General features: G+C 49.2%; 1 protein-coding gene across 2 annotated transcripts; it reads left to right on the top strand.

Annotated features, from left to right (window-relative positions):
- The first annotated feature begins 4683 nt into the window (after positions 1–4683).
- LOC137208391 (pancreatic lipase-related protein 2) lies at positions 4684–21728 on the top strand. 2 transcript variants are annotated; one of them, XM_067708858.1, is made up of 12 exons: positions 4684–4732; positions 7262–7416; positions 8757–8882; positions 10678–10812; positions 11551–11662; positions 13092–13211; positions 14542–14661; positions 16665–16783; positions 17229–17358; positions 19593–19704; positions 20589–20737; positions 21628–21728. In XM_067708858.1, the coding sequence occupies exons 1-12, from the start codon at positions 4684–4686 to the stop codon at positions 21726–21728; spliced, it is 1428 nt and encodes a 475-aa protein (XP_067564959.1). The 2 variants fall into 2 exon arrangements, with proteins under 2 accessions (XP_067564959.1, XP_067564960.1); XM_067708859.1 differs by having other exon boundaries at positions 20589–20756; positions 21665–21728.
- The last annotated feature ends 2294 nt before the right edge of the window (positions 21729–24022 follow it).

Raw genomic sequence — 24022 nt, 5'->3', positions numbered from 1 at the left:
ATGTGGCCAGTGAATGACTTTTCCCACAGGTGCTGGCCTTCCCTTCCCTCCCAGGGCAGACAGCTGGCAGGACCTCAGAACCTCAGGCCCCCAGAGAAGAAGGAGGAGCTGAGCTGCCCCTGCCACGGGCAGCCAACTGGGGGGCGGCATGGGGCCCTGCCTCGAGTCACCTGTCACAGAGACCAGGCAGGCTCGGGACTGCTTGAGAGCACCCAGTGGGTCTGCCCCCAGCCACTGGTGACTGTGGCAGGGGTGCCCAGCCCCGTGGGGTCAGCTTGGTGCAGGGACAGTGTTCCTAAATCCACCGAGATTCCCCCCATTTACAGGGCAGCAAACTGAGGCCTCCAGAAGGAGAGAGCAGCTGCACAGTAGGAGGCGGCGCCTAAAATCAAGGTTTCCCTCTCCATTCGCCCCCAACTAAGCCCCTTACTTTCAGGGCCTCTGTTGCCTTGGCTGTAGAATGGGAATAAGAAAGACGCTCTAGGAGCTACGATGTGATGGCCGCCGTCTTCTCTCAAGACACCTTTTGAACGAACACCACCTATTTCTCCTCTGATATTCAGCTCTCTCACGCCCTCAGCACCTCTTCCAGAGATTGTATCCCCGAGACGTGTGTGTTCAGCTTATTTCTCATTATCTTAGGTATTGCCACCTCTTGGATGACTCCTTATCCACTTTGAAAGAGGGGTTTAGATGCTGCGCTCCTTCAGGGTGACTCTTGCTTGAATTGAAAGGTGAGTCCTTTCTCTAGGTTGCAGTTTCCAAAATTTCCTGTGGGATCCCAGATTCGAAGACGACCTTAGAAGTACGTCGCTTAAGTCACCCCTCATCTGATGCTTGGCTTCTGTCCATGTCTACTCAGTCACCATGTCATCCAAGTAAGGCAGGGGTCATGCCCCACCAGCAACGGCCTATCCTACTTCCCAGTGATTCTAACCTTTACAAAGCTTTTCCTCATACTGAGCAAATCTGCCTCAGTGGGTCCCTTGAGGACAGGGGTGACCACGACCTGCCCTTGGCATTTAGTACAGAGCCTGGTGACCTGGAAATAACAAGAATCGCTTCTTGCCTAAATGAACTATAACCCTCCCCTTTCTTTCCAGCTCTGCCCTCCCAGGTGACTGTTGACCAGATGAAACACCACTGGCCACTCAGGTGAGTTTTCCCAGATTACTTGACCAGTCTGTAGCTGGAGCCAGGAGAGCATAGACAATGGGAACCACAGACTATCTGAAAGTGTCTCACTAAATCTTTGTCAAAAATGACAATCAGGGCTTCCCTGGTGGCGCAGTGGTTGAGAGTCCACCTGCCGATGCAGGGGACACGGGTTTGTGCCTCGGTCCGGGAGGATCCCACATGCCCCGGAGCGGCTGGGCCCGTGAGCCATGGCCGCTGAACCTGCGCGTCTGGAGCCTGTGCTCCGCAACGGGAGAGGCCACAGCAGTGAGAGGCCGGCGTACCACAAAAAAAAAAAAAAAAAAAGACAAGTCACAGAAAGGCTTGGCTGCTATTACGATGGGTGGTGAAACCAGACAACTACACAGTCCAAACCCTTTCCTAACGAGGATGGAAATGTCCTCATTAGGAATATAGAGTCAGGAAAGGGTGGTGCCCAAGCCCAGCTAACCCACCAGATGGACCACAGGCCTCTGAACCACTGCGACCAACCTCTCTCAGGGGGTGTCCAGTGGCTAGACGCACCTGCCAGGGCCCCAGTGACAAAAGATGGCCCAGTCCAAGGGCTTATCCAAGGGACTGTTTACAGAACTATGGACAGGGTTAAGGGAATCCACTAGGGGTACTAAATCACCAGGGATGTAGCAGCAGCTGGGAGCTCTAACTTCCCTGGAATCTGAAGCTTGGAGGGAGGAAGCTGTCGTGAGAGTCTGGAAGGAGCTGGGGCCAGGGGAGGAGCTGCTTGAGAGGGGCTGCAGCTGTCAGGAGGGAAGTGCAGTCATCACCCGACCACAGCACAGAAGGGAGGGAGCCTGGGGAAGAAATACCCCGACCTCTCCCTCCTCCCACCTCCTTCCCATTGACCGAACCCAACCAGAAGGCCGAGGGCAAGTAGTGCAGGGAGGCTGTCCATAGAGACAGCTTCCGGGGCACGGAGCAGGGAGGAGAAGGCAGCAGAGATCCGGATGTTATCCAGCTCACCATTAGCTTCCAATGCTTCATCCTTTCATCCAGCAAATGTTTAGTGATCACCTAGTACCCGTCAGGCGCTGTCCTAAGCTCTGGTGACACATAAATGATTCTATAGACCTTGACCCTGCCACCAAAGCAAGGTCTAAACAAATAATCCCTGAAATATAATTACCGGTTGGGATACATTCCGTGGAAGAAAAACTAAGGAACGTGATAAGAGATGTAAAGGAAGGTCTGGTTTCTCCACGGGCACTGGAGAAGGCTTCTTTGAAGACGTCACATTTAAGCTGAGCCCTGAGCGATAACTTCAGTTTAGGCAGGGAAAGACTGAGGGCAGTGTGTTCCAGGAAGAATAAACAGAGTATGCGAAGACTCCAAGATGGGCACTTTCAAAAGACCACACACAGCCCGTGTGCCTGGAGTTCAATGAGTGAGACTCAAGGGGAGGGAGGGGAGAGAGGCATGGTCCAGGTAACGCTGCACCCTGGTGAGGAGTTTGTATGTTTTCCCAAGAGTGGTGGGCAGCCACCGGCCCCGCGTCATGGGTCCAGGGCTTCCATTCAGCCTCATACTGCCATTCCAGGCTCCTCAGTAGGGTCCTTGATAAGCATGAGTGTCAGGCCTTGGACTAAGCTCCTTCCTCAGCTGCAGGACACCCGCAGGAGCTGTGGGGTGGCAACATTGGGCTTTGGGGTCATTGAGGTATAGGTGACCCCACTCAGGTTCATCAGCACTTTACCAGTTCCACAAAGCTTGACTTTTCTTAAGCCCACTTGAGATAAGGAAGTTCATTCCTGGGCTTCCCTCAGCACCACCCTGCTCACCTCCAGCCTCAGAGTTCTCAGAAGGGAAGTTCACAAAAAAAAGAAGCCATTTTCTACACTTGAAACCCTCCGGAAATTGCCGGCAACCTTGTGGGATAGACTGAAGGGCAGGAGTAGAATACGGAGCAACTGGAACTCTCACCCAGCTGCCAACGGGAGTTCATGCAGGTGCAGTCGCTGTGGGAAAGTGTTTAGCAGCAGCTCCTAAAGTTAAGCACACACACACCCCAGGACCCAGCAATGCTACCTCTGGGGACAAACCTGAGAGAAATGAGTGCAAGTCTAACGAAAGACGGGTAGTAGACTAGAAAGTTCCCAGCAGCATCGTCCATAACAGTCCCAAACTAGAAAGAACCCACGTGTCCACCAAAGCAGAATGGATACACCAACTGTGATAGATACACAGAAATGTACCATATAACACAGCGATAAAGAGGAACCAACTACTGATACATGGAACATGGGCGAATCTCAAAACCGTGTTGTGCGAAAGAAGCAAAACTCTAACCAGCACATACTGCATAATTCCACGTATATGCAATCCCAGAAGAGACCAAACTAATCTATGGTGATAGAAGTCGGAGCATGGCTGTGCGGGTGGTGGTACAGGGATCATCAGAGATACTTCTGGCTGCTAGAAATGCTTTTCGATCTGGGGCGTATACACAGGAGTATACATTTGTCAAAACTCATTAAACTGTACTCAAGTTCTCAACTTAAGATGTATACACTTTGGAGCATCTAAATCATATGTCAATTTTTAAAACAGCTGGGCAGCACCTGGCTTTCACCCCTCAGCCCTGAAGGAAAGCAAACACTTCCATCTTTCTTATCCCCGAGTCATAAACTACATTGTTTCCCAACAAAGCTGTATCTGAACAGTGTTTATTTGACTCTTTTGAGTGCCTCCACCAGCAGGGTTTTTACAACTCTGTCCAGCATCTTTGGAAGGATGCTCTCCACCCACCTCACCCCCAAAGTAACCAAGGGCTGTCTTCAAAAACAGATGCTTCCACTGAACGGATGCTTCAGACTGCCCACTCCTGCACGGCTCTGCCAGTGTCTGCAGGGCAATGAGATGAGTTCGGGCTTCCTGTTTCCAAGAGGACTTTGAGTGGGTGGCACTACAGCTTGGAGTTTCCCTCTTATCACCTGGGGAACACAATCTTTTGGCAACTGTACCTGTAAATTCAGATTAACAGAGCCCTTTGCCATCCTATAAAGTCAGTTTCCCTTTCCTCAAATCTCACTTCATAAACAGCCCTGCTCCCCAGCTGAGCTGGCTTTATGTATTTATGATAACCTAGGTTCAACCTGGCATGTACAGAGCCCTATCTATCCCCCACCCCCGTCCTTTTCTGAGGAATCCAAAGGATAAAGTCTGGTTATAAAAGGCCATGGCCAACCTGCTGGGCTGCAGGTGGAAGCTCTGGGGCCACACAGTAAGTCACAGCCCCACGTGGGCAGGGAGCCGGGTAGGGGTAGGGCTGCCAGGGGGACGTGGCCCAGAACAGGGGAGCACAGCAGTGCAAAGACCCTGAGTGCAGGGTCCGAGAGAGGCGCTGCCCAACTCCCTGTGTGCAGGGAGGCCTCAGCCTCAGGGTCCCCACCTCGAGGGAGAGCCCCATGTGTGCTGAGGGCCGCCTGCCCTGTCCGCCAGCCTCGTGCCTGTGCATCTGGTGTCCGTGCGTCTCTGTCTTCATCCCCGAAGATGCTGCCCTCTTGGACCATCGGCCTTCTCCTGCTGGCCACAGTCAGAGGTGAGGATGCTGTCACCATCCCTTTGGTGACCGTGCCTGGGCTGGCCTTTGGGTGAGACAGACAGAGGCATCCTCATCACTTTCTCCCTAATTAATAGCATTATCATTATTGCATGAAACAGCAATCGCTACCAGTCGGGGAGTGATGACTCTGTGGTAGAGACAGGGCACCGTGCTCAACAAGGATTATCCCAGCATTGTCCAGCTTGGTTTCCGTCCTCCTGCAAAGGCTCCAGTGGCTGGAGCAGGCGACGGAGGTGGCAGGCAGCTGGGCCAGGTGGAGAGTGGGACGTTCTTGTCAGGCCCCCAATACCCTCAGTTCCTAGGCATAGACAAGTGCACGTCTGCAGACTAAAATCTTGTGGACGTGTCCCTCTGTGAACTCCCGTCCTGCCCGGCCTCCTGCCCAGAGGAGATGCAGACACCCACGTTCTACTTGTCCTGAAACCTCCCTTGTTACCAAAGCCCCCTTGAGCCCGAATCTGCTTATGCCCATCCCCCCACCTCCTCACACGTGTACCTCGCAGGTGTACCTCACAGGTGCTCTCTTTCCCACACTGCCGGGTCTTCTCACCTCCTCTCCCATCAGTCAGAACCCCTCACTGCCTGGCTCGTGAGGCCCCCAAACCCTGCTGAGCACAGTCTCCCCAAGAACAGACGTGGTCTCCTCCAGTCCCTGCAAGGGCTTGCTTCTGCATCCGGACCCTTTCCCCTTGTCTCCTCAGCTTGCCCCCAGCCCCCTCTTGCCTTTCTGGAATTCCAGCCCAGCCTTGCCGCCAGACCCGGCCCCCGACAGAAGAGCCCGGGTGGGGTCTGGCTGCTCCTCAGGCCTTTCCAACCCCTCTTGGTCTCCTTCGCTGATCTGCTGCTTCCTCCTGCCCCAGACACGGGCGTTTCCAAAGGTCACTCCAGGTGCTCTCCTCATGTGTCTTTTCCTCAGGACTGCCCCCTTGTCCAGTCCCCAGCAGCACAGCCCCAGTCCTCCCAAGTTCCAGGCAGCTCCACCAGGGCCTCCCACCATGCCTCAAACTCACTTGTCCCCCACCAGGCTTGGACAGCACCCCCTCGCCCCATCTCCCCGCCTCTTCCTTAACTTCCTCTGCCATCAGGTCAGAAGGCCTCTCCCCTCTCCAGGCCCACAGCCCTGCCCCCAGGCTCCCCCACCTCTGAGCCACTTACTCTTGTCTCCCACCCCAGTCACCGGCTCAGCACCCCCAGCACCTCCCCACTACCCACCTAACACCCAGGTATCTTAACCTGGCATCGAAGCCCCTGCGCTTACCATCTGAAGCCAAGGTTGCTTTAACCTCCTGTGGCCTTTCCTGTGGGACGGTTCCCTCTTCCCAGAATGAATTCAACGCTGTCATTATTCCTTCCCAGTTAGGTTTCCTCTCTTTCAGGGCCGGGTTTCGATCTGATTTGTCTCTATGGCTCCCCAGTTCCTACTTTTATTCCCAGTTAAGCTTCTAGGGTTCAAATCGTGGCTCCACCACTGGCTGTGGCCTTGGGTAGCTGACTTTTCGTCTCCGTGCCTTGGGCTCTTCTTCTGTCAAATAAAGGTAATATTCATTCCTTCCTCATGGGCTGTTTGGAGGCCAATACTGGTAAAACACTAGTGTGGTATCTGGCACATAGTAAACAACAAGTATTAACTATTACCAGTTTTTGAATGAATGACTAATAATTGGCTCCATCAGTTGAGGAAGACTAAGAGAGAAAATCCATCGTAATCCTCTGGATTTGAAATTATGTCACCCCTGGTTATACTGGGGGTGACATAATTGTGAAAATATATCATGGACTAGAGAAAGGACCCTCGGATTTAGATGGGGTTATTTAGGTCATCAACTGCATGTACTGAGCCCCTACTATACACAGTATGATGCAAAAATAAATTCTCCCTGTTCTTAAGACATTTACCTTTTCAAAGAACAACAGGGAAATCTGAAATGGCAGAGAATAATTTGGAAAAAACAAAGGTGCATAGGAGGATGACGTGAAGACATGTGGACTGGACAGATACCCAGGAATGCCTACTGTGTGCATGGCCTGTGCTGGACGTAAGAGAGACCTCAAGACTCATCGAATAGCATCTCTGTGCTACGGCATTCGTAGACACTTGATAAATACATGATGGTTGATGAGTGGATGTAAAGGGCCATCTGGGAGTTTCCTGCAAGAGGTAGTTTTAAGGCAGAAGGTTCCCAGGAATTCTCAGTGATTCCCCAACCTGCCTGATGAACAGGGGCACTTATTAAATATGCTGTTTCTCGGGCCCCACCCCGGACCCTCTGAATCAGAATCTCTGAGGGAGGGGCCTGGGAGTGTGAAGATGCTCATTCACCCTCAGCCCCCAGGTGGTTCTTATCACCACAGAAGTCTGAGGAACACCGACAGCAAAGATAAAGATGAGCAGCGGCCTTCACCAGCCCTGAGCTGTACCCTGAAGAGTCCTCCCGAGTAGCTGACATGACATTGCTCCTTCTCAGAACCTCACACGTGTCCTGTTTGTTCCTCTTCCTGCCCCAGGAAAGGAGATCTGCTACAAACCTTTCGGCTGCTTTTCCGATGAAAAACCATGGACCAGCATCTTTCAGCGGCCTTTAAAGTTATTTCCCTGGTCTCCCAAGGACATTGACACCCACTTTCTTCTGTATACAAATGAGAATCCAAATAACTACCAAGTAAGAGGGGCACAGAATGACCGCATGGTGGGGGATTTGGGCGCCCACACTGGAGCCTTCACATGGTTGTCTGAGGAATAATTCACTGCCTTGGAACTTTTCACATGACGCTCCCTCACCAGTGTTAGACTTAGAGCCATCTTAGCTCTCGGGATCATAAATCCCTTCGAGTATCTGATGAAATCTATGGGCGCCCAACCCGGAAACGGACACATTCACACACTTGTGCACAGAACTGCAGGGCTTCCAAGGATTAGAACCCTGTTTGGGAAGGAAGGGGGTGTGAGCAGCTCTTATGGAGAAACCCAGACCTATGTATCCCTGAGAGGGTCTGGCTTCTTTCCAAACCAGGCAGTGGAGGGAGCGTAGCCCCTCAGAGGGTAGGGGTCGGGGGATGTAAATCCTTCCTCAGGAGCTAGAAGGGGAACAGGGGACATTTAATGACAAAGGAGAAATTTGGGGACCCTTGGAGCAATCTTCAGTTCCTAGAAGGCCTGCCAGGTGGAGGCCAGCAGGCTTCCTCCAGGTGCTCAGAAGTGAACAGGAAGAACTTGCTCAGAACTCAAGCAGCTCACAGCTCTGACCCCAAACCAAGTTTGAGAGAGCAGGGTGTCTGTCTATAGGTCCCCGAGGTCACCTACTGTCGGATTCTAGGTGACAAACTACCCACCCAGAGTCCCCATTTAAAAAAATAAAATATATTTTATGCAAAAAAAAAAAAAAAAAAAGCCTGAGAAGGGACTCATAGGGTTCCCCAGATGGCCAAAGAGGTCCTGGCACAGAAAAGCTGAGGAACCCCTGGGCCAGAAGCATCTGGCAGAGGGGAGATGCACCTCAACAGAGCAGGAAGGGTTAAATGCATAAAATAAAAAACATTGGATTAAAAAGGGCACTAATTATACTGGAAAACAGTTATCAGAAGATTTAAAAAGATAAATATGCTGCTTTATTATCTCACTAAAGAACAAGGTCTAGGGGTTGGTCTAATAACTTCTGTAATTTTAATAGTAATGAGTACAGATGATATTTTTAAATATCTGTAACAACTGTAATATAAAATGAAAATATCTGCCACCTCTATTGGTGACAGTGTATTGCTAAGTCTGCTATGTTTGTTGCTCAATTTCACAATTAACAAAAATGCTACATTTCAGTATAGAAAAATCAATAAACTTGGACGTTCTGAATTCTATCCTCCAACCCTAAGTCAGGAACTCCTGTTCTAGCCTCATCCAACTTCGTGGGAGTTGAATCTGTCACCTTGGCTACGGGAATGGGCTCTAATGGGTCTGTGGCTTGGAAAGGCCAACACTCAAATTCATCTTTTCTAATTTAACCAGCGGATCAATGTCACTGACCTAGCCACCATCGAGGCTTCAAACTTCCAGCTGGACCGCAAGACACGCTTCGTCATCCACGGCTTCCTAGACAAGGGGGAGGAGGACTGGATAATTGACCTGTGCAAGGTAGGCATTCACCCTCCTCACCTGGTGAGAGCAGCGGCCAGCACATGGAGGCAAACTCCGCATCCCCTGAGGCTGGGAAAGGATAACTTCCCAGGAGAGACGGGTCCATCCTAAAACCACTGAGGAAAACTCGGGTTCTCATGGCTACCCAATGTCAAGGTCTCCCAACCCACGAACCTCTAGTCAAACATCTCCTTATGAGGCTGAAAAGACCCAGAGTCCAATCAGAAAGTCCCAGAGGTGGAGACAACAGCAAATGACCTGGCGTTTGTCTCTGATGGCTTATATAAAACCCTTGTATGTCATAAAAAATACTTTACCCCCCGCAGCACTACTATCCAAAAGCATTTGCTGTGATGATGGGAATGCTCTATATCTGCACTACCGGATCAGGAGCCACTGGCCACCTGTGCTTACTGACCACTTGGCTTGTGGCCAGTGTGACCAAAGAACTGAATTTTAAATTTTATTTCATTTTAATTAACTGTAAAGAGCCACACGTGGCTCCTGGCCACAGTATTGGACAGCGCAGCTCTATAGTGACCGTGAATATTAGTAATGAATTCTTATTCATACCATCCATTTCCTGAGCACTTACTGTGAGTCTGGCATTGTGCTAATCATTCCACAGTCCTTGTCCCATTTAACCCTCCCAGCCACGCTGTGAGGCAGGCACAGTTATGGTTCTCATTTTATAGATGAAGAAATTGAGGCAAAGAAAACTTCAGTACTTGCCCAAAGTTGAATCCAGACGTGGAATGCGAAACGAGGTCTTCTGTCCACAAGACACCACAATCCCGTGTGTCTACAGCTTTGGCCTGTAGGAGGTGCCCGTGGCACGGCTCTTAGAGGCTTAAGCTGCAGTGGGATAAGACCTCGAGCAGCTTCTGCCGGAGCGCTCTTTGTTCCTCTTGGTCTGGGGTTTCACACGTGCCTCCTGAGTTCCAGAGGGAGGCTACGCGGACCTGGGTATTGGAGAGCCAAGGGTATGTGGTCCACCATGATGCCTTGACCCCCCAGCCAACCACTCCCAACTTCAAAATGCAGTCCAGGACCTCCCCAAATGAACAAAGGATATAATGTAGCCCTTTCTGATGTTTCTTCCCTCCAGCCCCCAAGGCACCAGTATCTGTGCTTGGGTCACACTACATGATACAAAAGATGCATGTATCCGGGAGAGTTGTCTCCTACCTCGGTCTAAATTTCATCTTATTAAGCTTGTCCCTCAATACTTTATATCTCCCATCAAAGCATTTTTGGGAACATAAAAGCAGCCTCTCTGTGGCTCCAACTATCTAGTATAAGGGTCTGCAAACTTTCCTGTAGAAGAGCAGGTAATAAATATTGTAGCATTTGCGGGCCATATGGTTTCAGTTCATATGGCTTCTGTTGTAGCTATGAGGCAGAGGTGAACAATCTGTAAACAAATGGGTGTGGCTGTTTGCAATAAAACTTCATAAAAGCAGTTAGCAAACTACTACCCGAGTGGATTTGGCACTCGGGTAGTAGTTTGCTAACCCCTGACCTCATAAGTCGTCTTTCTGACCTGGTTGTGTCAATGACCATCTGTAAAACCTTAGACAAGTCACTCTGTTCCAGGTCTCAGTTTCCACATCTGCTAAGTGGGAGTAAGTATACCCAGTTCACAGCACTGTGGTGTGGATCAGGACGAGTGTGAGGAATGTTAAAGTTCTGACACAAGCTAGATGCTTGACGGTTGTGAACGCCTATCTGTGGACTGTGCAACCCGTGGCTGTTAATAAACTGGTTTCTCCCTCATGTTTGTCTTTCCCAGAAAATGTTTAAAGTGGAGAAGGTGAACTGCATGTGTGTGGACTGGAAGCGCGGGGCCAGGACAGGATACACCCAAGCTGTCCACAACACTCGGGTCGTGGGAGCGGAGATAGCTTACTTAATACAAGGGCTGTCGGTAAACCCCTGCCTGGGCCACATCCTGTGGGTAGGGGGCAGGAGAGGGGCAGGCCAGCACCCCGTGGCACCCAGTTGCAGCCTGGGGACCCATGGGTAGAGGCAGAGCCTGAAAGCCGGGAGCCCAAGAAGGGCCTTTGCTACATGAAGCTGCAAACTTCCTCCCTCCGGGGTTGTCCTGAAGATCCCTAGCTGTGGGGCCTGAGGCAGACTAACCTCTTCAGGCCTCAGTTTCCCCTTTTGAAATAAGCCTTCCTTGCAGGCTGTTCTGGGAATTGTAGAGCAGGCTGGGCTGCCCTGAAGTTCTCAGCCCAGATGAGTCTTCGCTCTCAGGGAAGGTCCCTTACGGCCTCCAGGAAGGTCGAGTCTGGAGACCCCCAGAGCCGGGCCCATTACCACGTTCTGCACTGGCCCAGCCCCTGCCGGGGACGAGGGGAGGGAGGTCCGCGGTGGGCTGCGTGTGGGAGCTGGCAGAGCACTGCCAGTCCCGGCCAGGGCGGCCTGCAGCTGATGCGCTGGCCGCTGGTCAGCACCGTTACCCCGCGCGCCAGCCGGACCCCGGGAGCACCGTTACCCCTGTGGCCAGCCAGGGGCCGGGTCGCGCTGTCCTAGGCGGCGGCCTGGAGCCGGGGGTCGTTCCTCCCGAGTTTCCAGCCTGGGTCCCGCCCCAATCCCCGCTCCCCGAGAGCCGCGCATCCCCACCTGGTGCTCTGGGACCTGATGCTCCTTCCCTCCACAGACCCAGCTGGGCTATGGCCCCGAGAACGTGCACCTCATCGGCCACAGCCTGGGCGCGCACACGGCCGCTGAGGCGGGCAGGAGGCTGGGGGGCCGCGTGGGCAGGATCACAGGTAGGGTCTCTGGGCCGGGGTTGGGGGCGGGCGCCGGCCCAGCCAGGGGAGCAGGCGGTGGAAGGAGAGACCCGCGCGCTTTCCACGGCCAAGGGCGCCCCTTCCGATCCTCCTGGAACTGGTTTTAGGTGGTGCAGGGGACTTGAAAAATAATTGTTCATATATTTTCACGTGTGCTAGAAAATACAGGATTGTAAGCAAAAATACATTTATAAAAAAAGAAAAATATAACTAACACATTAAACTCATGACTTCAGGGTTATTATTGGTAGAGTATGGCAAAGTTTTTTAAAAAGTGAGCTGATTTTTGAAAAAAATCAATTCATCAGTTCCACAAATATTTATTGAATGTCTTCCCTGTGCCAGGACAGGCAGAAAATGAAAGTGACTAGCTGAGACCTGCCATAGCAGGTGCTCAGTAAAGAATAAATGGAGGAAGGAAACACCAGGCAGAATGAATACACAGACATAGACACAGACAACCGTTTGGTGCACCACATCAATATGTAACTTAGGCAAACTGTTCAAGTCAGCATTTAATGAATGCGTCTGTTGCTCTGGGCACCAGGCTAGGCTTCGGGTGAAGGATAAAGGATATTTTTCAGTTTGCAATGTCCTTTCTCTTAGATCTTTCCATGGGATTTTCACAGTAACCCTGCCAGGGGAGTTACTGTTGTTATCCCCACTTTCCAGGTGCAAGGAGGACAGGCTCCTGGCCTTGAGCAGCCAGCACTAGATGTAGGTCACCGAGTCCTGAGTGCCCTGCTCCTTCCACCTTCTGCTTGTCTTTGAAGATGAACTGGGCACGGCCCCTGCCTCAGGAAATCCACAGTCTAGTGCAGGAGGCAGACAACTAAGTAGACAAATAAAAGTCAAAGCAGAATTAACGAATGCAGAAGAATCCTATGCAATGAGGAGGGAATGACCCAAGAAAGGAGAGGCTACACTTTCCATGAAGAGGTCGTGTTTGAGGGGCTCTTGGAGAGTGTGGGAGAGTGTGGGAGAGCGAGCAGCAGGCCGGGGGCCATGACCACAGACGCGGGGGAATGGGCCGTGCAGGGCTCGGAGACTGTGGAGGAGCTGGGCCGGGCCCGGGAGCTCAGTCTTGGAGAGCTGTAGCCAAACAGAACGTGTGTGAGGGAAGAAAGGAAAAGGGAGACGAAGGGAGCAAGGGCACCATCCCGATATTCCATGACGCCAGGCAGTGGGGATTTCTGGATGTCCTGTGACAGGCAACGACCCCACTGGCAGCCTTTCTGTCCCAGCCTCTCTCCCAAGCAGACCAGGACCTACAGACTCAATTCTCCAAACTATGACTGCTGGGGCGTGGGATCCTTCGCCCAGGAATCCCCATGGATTTTGTGCGTACAGGGTTTAGATCCTGGGTGGTCTTAGAGTGCGGCCTCCCTGTCCACCTCCCCCTTCTTAGGGCTAGACCCGGCACAGCCATGCTTCCAGGGCACGCCAGAGGAGGTTCGGCTGGACCCGTCTGATGCCATGTTTGTGGATGTGATTCACACGGATTCTGCTCCCATAATCCCTTTCCTGGGTAAGTTCCTCACCCCACCTCTCAGGGACCAGGGCTGTAACTGATGAGAGCAGATCCAGGCATGTGCCCCCTGCCACCCTCCCCCACCTGCACACACATACCACAGGGTGGTATTCAAAATGGTTAACCAACCAGTCAAAACGGGTGTCAGCCACAAACAAACAGCAAGTTCAGTGCCAGTGATGTCAGCCTGAGGCCCAAGGTAGGACGAAAGGCTTCTATAACCTGTGGAAGGCTCCCTCCGTCTCCAGACTCTGCATCCTTCCCTAGTCTGTCAGTATCCAGAGTGGCATTTATTATTGATGTTTGACCTGTACTTGCAAAATGCAAAGGTAATCTTTGCATTTTTTTTCTTCTTTTGTCAAAGCTTTGCTTACAGTTTGTTTTGTTGGAGATTAAATATAGCCCTTAATTGAATTCTTCTAAAATTAACATTCTTTTTTCAATATTTTCTTGTATAACCACTCATGAAATGTACCAATAAAAGGTATGGTTTTGATGATCCTATCACTTATGAAGTGTTTACCATGTGCTGCATTGAACATTTTGCATACATTAGCTCATTAATCGTTGTAACAACCCTGAAAAGTGGGTATTGTTATTACCACTTCATAGCTGAGGAAACTGAGGCTCGACAAGGTAAAGTAATTGATCAAGTAATTGTCAAGATCACAGATGTGTAAGAAGAACCAGGATGTGATCACAGGTCTATGTGCTTCAAACTCCAAACCATCTAGCCATTATGCTGTGGTTCTCAATATAACAACAAAGTTTATGTGGTCTCAGTTAACACTATAATGTAGAAACCAAAATTTTAAAATGAATAAAGTAATAAAAAGTGCACCAGCCCTGCCCTGACATGTGTCTTCTGGTGCATAATGGTATCAGGACACCGATGATGGTATCGTTGTTGTTCAGGGCCTTCTCCTTTCTTTTATTTTTTACTTATTTATTTATTTTTTTGTGGTACGCGGCCTCTCCCGTTGTGGAGCACAGGCTCCGGACACGCAGGCTCAGCGGCCATGGCTCACAGGCCCAGCCGCTCCGCAGCATGCGGGATCTTCCCGCACCGGGGCATGAACCCGTGTCCCCTGCATCGGCAGGTGGACTCTCAACCACTGTGCCACCAGGGAAGCCCTCTCCTCCTTTCTTGTCTTGCCAAGTGCTCATCTGAGAACTTCCGCAGAGCCAGAGACAGGGTGGCTGCACTGTGGGGAGAAGTTGCCAAGAAGGCTCTTCCTCCCATTGGAAGGAGCTGAACGCTCTTCGTGGCCACCACCTGACTCTGGGACCACTTCCTTCCCACTCGTCTCTGCTGCCAATGTTTCAGGTTTTGGAATGAGCCAAAAGGTGGGCCACCTGGATTTCTACCCAAATGGAGGAAGGGAAATGCCTGGATGTCAGAAAAATGCCTTGTCAACCATCATTGATATAAATGGAATATGGGAAGGTATGTAAATGAGGGAAGCAAGACAGCAGCTGCTCCACTTGGGGAGAAGGCAGGTGGTGTGGTCTGTGCCGGGCGTTTTCACAGCAGTGGCACGAGATAGTTACTCTGATTAGCCCCGTTTTACAGACGAGGAAATGGGGTCAGAAAAGTGATAAAACTTGCCCAAGGCCACCTTATATTTAAGCCCAATTTCTGGCTGCAAAGCCCGACCCCATGCCCAGCCTGCGCCTTCTCCCCCTTAGCAGGATGCTGAGACATGGGCTGCACTGGCGCATCAGTTAGGACCCAGCTTTGCCTTTGGCCCCCATCCTTCCTTCAGTGCAGGCTCCTTGAAGATCTGCAGAGCATAAGCAAAGATGTGGAGGGTTTTGACTTTCTTGCCATTTGCTATTGTCAGGTGCTAGGGATGGAAAGGGACTGAGCTGGTAAGAAGACGATGGGGGGAAGGGGGAGGATGGCCGTGCCCTGTGGGTTTGAGGGGCACGTGCATGGAGGCGGAGGCCTGGGGGTCTGGGGGACGAGCCTTGTGCGTGTCTCCATTTATCTGAGAGAGCAGGCTCAGTACCCCTAATGTTAGGAGACCTAAAGTGCCATCTCCATTAGCCGCCCCTTGTTCTGGCCCGGGGCTATTCCTGTTGCCCCTCCCCTGAGAACAGGCGCCACTCTCCTCCCTAAAAGTGGAGGCTTTGAGTCTGTGATCGTCTCATTTTAGTCTTTATTTTTTCTGAGTGGGGAGTTCCCCGAGGCCAGGGGCCATGGCCTGGGCGACCTGGACTCCTCAGGACCCTGCGCAGGGCCTGGCGCAAAGCAAGCTCTGTGTCCAGTTTTTTACCTTGAGCTGAGCGGCCTTCCGTGGCATTTTGATCTTCCATGTGCCTCATGTGAAAGAGCAGAGTCGATAAAACAATAGCCAACATCCACCTCCTCTCTGCTCAGCACCGGGTAACTCGAGGGAGGGCTGCTTGGCGGATCTGATTTCTGAAAGAACACCAGAGTCACAGTGAGGGCTGCCCCCTCTCCGATGGGACGAGCAGGGCACACATAATAGGAAGGAGCCCAGGTTTAATTAGAGAGGTGGCCGGTTGCTGGAACGTGCTTCTGTTGTGTGCGTGCCGACTCACCCTGGCCGCTGAGGAGCAATTACATCCGCTTGCTTCTCTAACATGGAATCCCTGGGCAGCAATTTTGGATGAAAGAGACAGTTAACTTCGAAACAGGTCCTATTGTCTGGTAATGAGTGTTGGTGTGGGGTGCGCGGGACTGGGGGGCTACGGAGAGCTAATCCCCCAAGCACAAAGGGCAACATTCCTTTCCCAACGGGTGGCGGATGGAGCCCAGCAGACCCCCAAGCAGTGGTCCCCAGGTATGCCAGGGTCACTGTGGATCACTCCATGGGAAGTTTGTACCTAGTAGCTGGAGACAGGAAAAAACAATTTCCCAAACAAGAGGACTTTGGTTTAAAGAGAAAGACGGTGAAAGAGTAGCCAGAGGCCATGGTGACCTTGCTCTCCGTTGCTTTTACCTCATGCCTGGAGGAGTAAGAAGGAAGAATTTCTCAGCCTGAGACCATAGACAGAAAAGCTTGGTTCACGCGAAAGGTGAAGTATGATATATCTCTAACCAACGCTCCCCACTCCCCCAAGCCTTCGTTATTTATTTACATTACATGCCTGGCCCCCGAGGATTAGACAGAGGTGCTTGTTAGACCTTCTCACTCCCTAACACTTGCCTAGCCCTGAGGGGGGGCCACCCCAGAAAATAGACAGTGCCGGGGAGAGGAAAGCGACTCCAGCCAACCACCACTACTAAACAAGCCCCCAGCTTTTCTACTTGCCCCGAAGTATGTCAAGGTCAATGACAGAAATTGTGAATTGTGACCAAGGTGTTCAGGGACACCATCATCCACCTGTGAAATGCAGAGGTGATTCCTCGCTGGGTCAGAATGGTTCGGGCTTCAAAAGTTTAATGCCTCTTGTTAGCGCCCTTGGCCTTTGTCTTCTCAGGAACCCAAGACTTTGTGGCTTGCAATCACATAAGAAGCTACAAGTATTACTCAAGCAGTATCCTCAGCCCCGATGGCTTCCTAGGCTACCCTTGTGCGTCCTACAATGAGTTTCAGGAGGTAGGTCACACCAGGCACCCAGGGAAGTTGGTGGTGATGGTGGTGTTGTCCCTTTGGCTTGGAACAGAGCAGAGATGTAACTCCACGGCTAATGAAAGGAGGCACTAGAAATGCTGAGGCTTACAGAGCCTTCCTCCCAGGAATAGGATGGGCAGGAGGGGGACAGCAGACTTGAACTGTGCTGGGCCTTCCCTAGATCCCCAACTTTTCATTCTGGAAAGTTCCCAGTGTGTGCAAGGATGCATGGGTAGATGGATGCGTGCCTGCATGGAGCAGTGGATGTGGGAGAAGGGGTAGAATGGATACATGAATGGAAGGAAGAATAGGTAGATGAGAAGATGGATGAGGGAGGGATGGATGGATGGATGGATAGACAGGAGGATGGAAAGGAAAATGGGTGAGTCAAAGGCCCACGACTCACAGACAGACTGTTTTCTTTCACTAGAGTGGCTGTTTCCCTTGTCCTACTGAAGGATGCCCCAAAATGGGGCACTATGCTGACCAATTTCAGGGGAAAACCAGTGCTGTGGGACAAACCTTTTTCCTGAACACAGGAAGCAGTGGTAACTTTACTCGTAAGTTTCCATTTTACTCATTTAAAAATTCTTGCAAATAATTTCAGAGTATCAGCCTTATTAGGACCCTTGGTAGCAATTGACAGAAACTCACCTCCAACCAGTTTAAGCTATAATGGAAAGGCAGTAGAATGGCATTTGTCTTGGATCTCAAGTTCACTCCTTTAACCAAAAATCCTGATCAATGGAATAAAGTACAGTGATTGGCCCAGGCTGGGTCACATGTCCACCCACCCCAGTGGCAGGAAGGATGGATCCATTAACAGAAGAGGGCAAGGCGGGGCAAAGTCCCTGTAAGTCAAGAAGTCTCCGGCTAAATACATCTTCTACCAGTCCCCCTGCACACACACAAGCACGCTGCATTTCTGTTGTTGTTTTGCCCAGCTTCTCATTAAAAAAGTACAAGATAGCGAAACGATCAAGATTATTTTGTTAAAATTAATATCACACGGTAGCCGAATAGAAGAGCAATTATTTTTCAAGGGATTTTTACATTAAAAAAAAAATTTATATAGCACTTCACAAAACTCTTTTCACTTACAGTATTTCATGTGATCTTCACAATATTTATCATGAAAGATCACGGTTTGGCACTCTCTATAAAGTCTTATATGTATATTCCTTTGACCCAGTCATTCCACTTCTCAGAGTGTACCTTATGAAAATACTTGCATGAGAAAGTGCTCAAGGGTGTTCACTGCAGCACTGTTTTTAATACCAGAAGATTGGAGAGAGAAACCTGGATACCCACCAACTGGTAAACCACCAAATACTGTACAGAACCGCTAAAAAGAAGGCGATAGCTCTATGTGCTGAGGAGAGATCTCTAAGGCATATTTAGTGAAAAGGCAAGCGACGAAACAGCCTGCAACATGTCATGTATCAGTCAGGGTCCCAACAGGAGACAGAACTCATCCAAGTGGCTCAAATGGAGAGATTTTACTGAAGGGCCTCCTGTTAGAGGTGTGGGCAGGGTTAAAGGAACAAGCAAGATTTTCATGTTAAATTTTTACTTACCCATATTCATATTTTCCAAAATTTTATAATAAAATATTTTTCTTTGTAACAAGAAAAAAAAGGGCAAGGGATGCCGAGGCCCCCGGAATCTGGTGGCTGTGCAGCTCTCAGAATACAGGGAAGGAGGGAGTTTCTGACGGACTCATGGTTCTGGAGCAAGGTGGGAGCCAGGGAGATGACACCCGCACCTCTCTCCTCTGGCCTTCTGACCTCCTGCATATACCTCGTATTGGCTAAACCCAGCTAAAAGCCAGCAGCAAGGATCCTGGGGTGGGAGGCAAACATTCCGGAACACAGGGCAGGACGGAGAAAGGGAATCATTCTGGGGTGGGGATGGGTGGAGCGAATAGAGAATAACAGCACATACTATTTAAAGAAGGGAAAAGAAGCCCATATTCTTTTATATACATAGATGTGTGAGAGAAAGAGAAAGAGAAAGCTCTAGATCAGCCTATCTCAACCTCACACTACTGACATTTGGGGCTGGATAATTCGTTGTTGTAGGCGTCTGTCCTGTGCATTGCAGTTTGTTTAACAGATCCTTGGTCTCTACCCACTAGATGCCAGTAGCTCTCCACGCCCACCCCACCTCACCCCCAGTGTGACAACCAAAGAAGCCTCCAGACATTGCCAAATGTCCCCAGGGAGGCAAAATCTCCCCCTGATTGGGAACCACTGGACTTGATTAAGTATAGAGACCAAAGTGATGACATCAGGGAAGGACCTGGGATGCAGGGCAGGTAGATGGGGTGCTGATGAAGGTTCTTTCTTTTTTTAATTTATCTGGGTTGTTTTTCTATTGAGAATATGTCCGTTGCATGTGAAAACAGCAATAAACTAAAAGAGCAGTAGGTGATTTATCCAAACATTATAGCCACAAGCATCTCCCTCTCCCTGTGGCCTTTCTGGGGATGGCCAGTGATGTGTACCCAGGGTACACAGGTACAGTAACCAGTTGCCCTGCATCCATCAGGGCACATACATTGCTGTATCAACAAGAGATTGTGCTGAAGTATAAGATTTACTTCCTCTGGAGTCCCTCACCCCCACCTAGAATCTGAATCCCAGGACTCCAAACCTCGTTTAAGGAAATCATTACTCACATTCACCCTTACCTCTCATCCGCGGGGGACGTAGAGCTTGGAACAAGGCTGCGTCCACGAGGTCATTCTTTTCAACAAGAGGAGTTATTCGAATGATTGTATTTCTTTCAACAGGTTGGAGATATAGGGTATCTGTCACACTGGCTGGAAAAAAGAAAGTGAGTGGGTACATCAGGATTGCTTTGTATGGAAGTAATGGAAACTCAAAACAATATGAAATTTTCAAGTAAGTTTGATAGTAAAGTGAAATGACCATACTTCCCATAATAGATTCTTCATACAAGATTGGGTATAAACTGCTTTGTAAATCTAGCCATCTATTATACAGAACCATTGAATCCTGGAATGTCAAACCTGGAAGGAAGGCTTAGCATCTGGTTCAATCACCCCATTTTACACATGAGAGGAGTGAGGCCCAGAGGGGGAACCGGCTATTTAAAATGAGACAAATGCTAACTCCTTTCGGATTGTCAGTCGTTGCTTCCTGACTTAGGTTTTCGGAAAATCAAATTCTCCTTAGGCCAGGCGCGTTTGTATGGCAACTCCCTTCCTGGCAACACACACACAGGAAGCCTGAGGCCATCTTCTCGTTGCTGTGGTAGCCTCAGCACCTACTTTTGCTGGACGTATGAGATACTTGGTAAATGTGTGTTGGATGAATGCATAACCGCGCTGTAAAATTAGAGTCTGGATTTTGCACAAACTTTTACATAATAATTTTCGTGTTAAGTTAAAATTCTTTGACAACTTCCTGTGCTACATATGAGGGGCTAACAAATGACCTCGGCTGACCCACAGGCATCTTCTAACATAAGACATTGCATTAATATAGTCCTGCAGTGAACTAATAGGGTTAATACACCACCCCAAATATTTAACTTCCCTCTAGGGACAAACTAAGACAGTGGAAATCTAGAGTCCAGTATTTTTTAAAGGTCTGTTCTTCACAAATACATTTGTGTTTTAGCAGCCCCTGGATGTGCATGAAGTCATACAACCTATTTGCAGAAAACCAGAAACAGCAGCCGTTGTTTGAAGAAAAAATAAATTGCTGTCATCCTATGTATTCATATATCCAGCTGATATAACATTTCCTGTCTATGTTTTCAGAGGATCCCTCCGACCAGACGCAAGTCATATGCATGACATTGATGTGGACCTCAATGTAGGAAAAGTCCAGAAGGTCAAGTTCCTCTGGAACAACCATGTGATAAATCTCTTCCGGCCCAAACTGGGGGCTTCCCGAATTACAGTGCAAAGTGGTGAAGACAGGGCTGAGTGAGTATCTTTCGTTCCATCTCAGTTTTATTTTCTATATTTAGCTATCAATATATTCACCAATCCATCCATGCGTCCAATCACCCACCTACCTACCCATCTAGGTATTCATCGACTCATCCATTCGTCCAGCCCTTTCTGCTCATCCACTTACCTATCCACTTATCCATCCAGCCATCTCTCCAGACCTGTCTCCTCACCCTTCTGGCTGTTCAGCCATCCGTCCATTCATCTACCCAACTCTTCATCTCAACTCTCCATCTATCCATCCAATTTACTTTGAAAAATCAATCATTTTCCTTAAGCCAAATTCAACTTGACAGGAGCAAGGCCTCAGTGGTAAGGCATCGATTCAAGAACCAGGCAAATATGAAACTCTTTTACCTTAAGCAATAAGGAAGACACGTGCAGTACTTGTAGGAAATCTCTGAGTTAATTCCAGCTGGGGTGCAGGTATTAATGTAAATTGTTTTGTTTGGAGACTACGGCATGTGTTGGGATCTAGCTTATAGGGGCAAGCTCTTCTCATTCGGAGGGAATAGAACCTTACTTGGTAGGAGTTGGGAGAGTACCTAATTGTGTTTAAAATATGGAAACTCCTAACTGTGTTTAAAATATGATCCACCTTAAAAGGAGATCCTCATTGCTAAGCCCCAAACCCCCTAGACTTTGAAAATCTTTGGTCTGACCACTGATTCACTCTCAGCTCATTAAAAGCCCATGGAGGGGAGGAGCTTCTTTGAGTGGATTTGCTGGGTGAGAGTCACTTGGACTCTGCCTGGTGTAGCAAAAAGCTTTTCACTCAGAGAGGTCCGAATCCCAGCGAGCGGGCCAAAAGCCGTTTACTCATCTGAGGTCACGTTTCCACGAGCAAACGAGCCTCATGCTGGAAAGGTTTTCTTCCACAGGTATAATTTTTGCAGCAGCGACATGGTGCAAGAAGACGTTTTACAAACTCTGTACCCTTGTTAAAAATGTGGTGGCCTCAGAAGACCTAAATAGACATTTCTCCAAAGAAGATCTACAGACGGCCAACAAACACATGAAAGGATGCTCAACATCACTAATCATTAGAGAAATGCAAATCAAAACCACAATGAGGTATCACCTCACACCAGTCAGAATGGCCATCACCAAAAAAAATCTACAAACAATAAATGCTGGAGAGGGTGTAGAGAAAAGGGAACCCTCTTGCACTGTTGGTGGGAATGTAAATTGATACAGCCACTATGGAGAACAGTATGGAGGTTCCTTAAAAAACTAAAAATAGGACTACCATACGACCCAGCAATCCCACTACTGGGCATATACTCTGAGAAAACCATATATCAAAAAGAGTCATGTACCACAATGTTCATTGCAACTCTATTTACAATAGCCAGAACATGGAAGCAACCTAAGTGTTCATCGACAGATGAATGGATAAAGAAGATGTGGCACATATATACAATGGAATATTACTCAGCCATAAAAAGGAACGAAACTGAGTTATTTGTAGTGAGGTGGATGGACCTAGAGACTGTCATACAGAGTGAAGTAAGTCAGAAAGAGAAAAACAAATACTGTATGCTAACACATACATATGAAATCTAAAAATAAAAAGAAAAGAAAATGGTCAGAAGAACCTAGGGGCAAGACGGGAATAAAGATGCAGACCTACTAGAGAATGGACTTGAGGATACGGGGAGGGGGAAGGGTAAGCTGGGACAAAGTGAGAGAGTGGCATGGACATATATACACTACCAAACGTAAAATAGACAGCCAGTGGGAAGCAGCCGCACAGCACAGGGAGATCAGCTCGGTGCTTTGTGACCACCTAGAGGGGTGGGATAAGGAGGGTGGGAGGGAAGGAGATGCAAGAGGGAAGAGATATGGGGGCATATGTATATGTATAAGTGATTCGCTTTGTTATAAAGCAGAAAGTGACACACCCTTGTAAAGCAATTATACTCTAATAAAGATGTTAAAAAATAAAAAAATAAAGGAGAAATGATAAAAAAATGTGGTGGCCTCTTTATCTTTATGATAATAAAATTTTTAATGGGCTTTTTTGACGTTGAAGTATTAGTTTGATCTTGAGGTGTTAGTTTGACATTCTCTACGTTCTGGGGTCACATTTCAGAAAAGATTTGGGGGGCTGGAGCCACTTGGCCACAGGTAATGCCTAGAACATCCCACCGGTCTGCCTCTGCCACCATCTCTCTCAGGGCACTTGGTGTGGCCTGTCCTAATGTATTTTACATCCTTAGACAGTGAAATTCTGTCCTGTTTGAAAAGGTTGCTTCCACACGTTGCCCACTCAGCTTTCAGCATCCTGCGGGAGAGAGCAGCCCCCATGTGAGAGCAGCCTGTGGCATGAGTGACAAGCTCTAAGCATTATTTAGGTGAAACCTGCCTGCGCCATGGAGGAAGGGCTTTAAAATAAGTTACTACAGGGCTTTCCCGGTGGCGCAATGGTTGAGAGTCCGCCTGTCGACGCAGGGGACACGGGTTCGTGCCCCGGTCCGGGAAGATCCCACATGCCGCGGCGCGGCTAGGCCCGTGAGCCATGGCCGCTGACCCTGCGCGTCCGGAGCCTGTGCTCCGCAACGGGAGAGGCCACAACAGTGAGAGGCCCGCGTACCGCAAAAAAAAAAAAAAAGAAGTTACTACATGCACACGGCACAAAATGCGAACAATGCAGAAGAGCGCTCATACACAGGGTACTTTCCTTCCAGCCTTGCCCTCGGGCCTCTCAGTTCCTCTTCCCAGAGACAACTTGAGTTTTTTCCAGAAACATTCTATGTATAAATGTTCATGTACCCATCTCACACACCCCAGCCCCACCCCACCATTTTTTTTTTTCTCAAACAAATGGAAGCATACAACACGCACCGTTCTCACCTTGCTTTCTTCACTAACGGTAATTTTGATATTATTCTCTAATGGTCCAGAAAGGGCTGCTTCATTCTTTGTGTGGCTTCACAGATTCCACTGAGGGATGTGATGTGGTATGCTTGTCCCTGCTGATGGACATATAAAATTTTCCTCTTATGAATATTCAAGCAACTACTATCCTTTTATGATATTCTAACATGATACAAATTTGTCTAAGAAATGTTTAGGATGTTTATTTTGATCAGTATTGCCAAAGTACAGTCCAATTTACACTCCAACCAACAACACGGTAGGTTGAACTGTAAATTCAAATTGCCGCTCTTGGGGGCCCAAAAATTCAAATATTGACAATTTCATATGGTTTGTTCTAACATGAGAGTGTTTTGCAC

Source organism: Pseudorca crassidens, chromosome 16 (assembly GCF_039906515.1).
Source record: "Pseudorca crassidens isolate mPseCra1 chromosome 16, mPseCra1.hap1, whole genome shotgun sequence".
Classification (NCBI taxonomy): domain Eukaryota; kingdom Metazoa; phylum Chordata; class Mammalia; order Artiodactyla; family Delphinidae; genus Pseudorca; species Pseudorca crassidens.
This window is presented reverse-complemented; position numbering and strand designations above follow the sequence as displayed.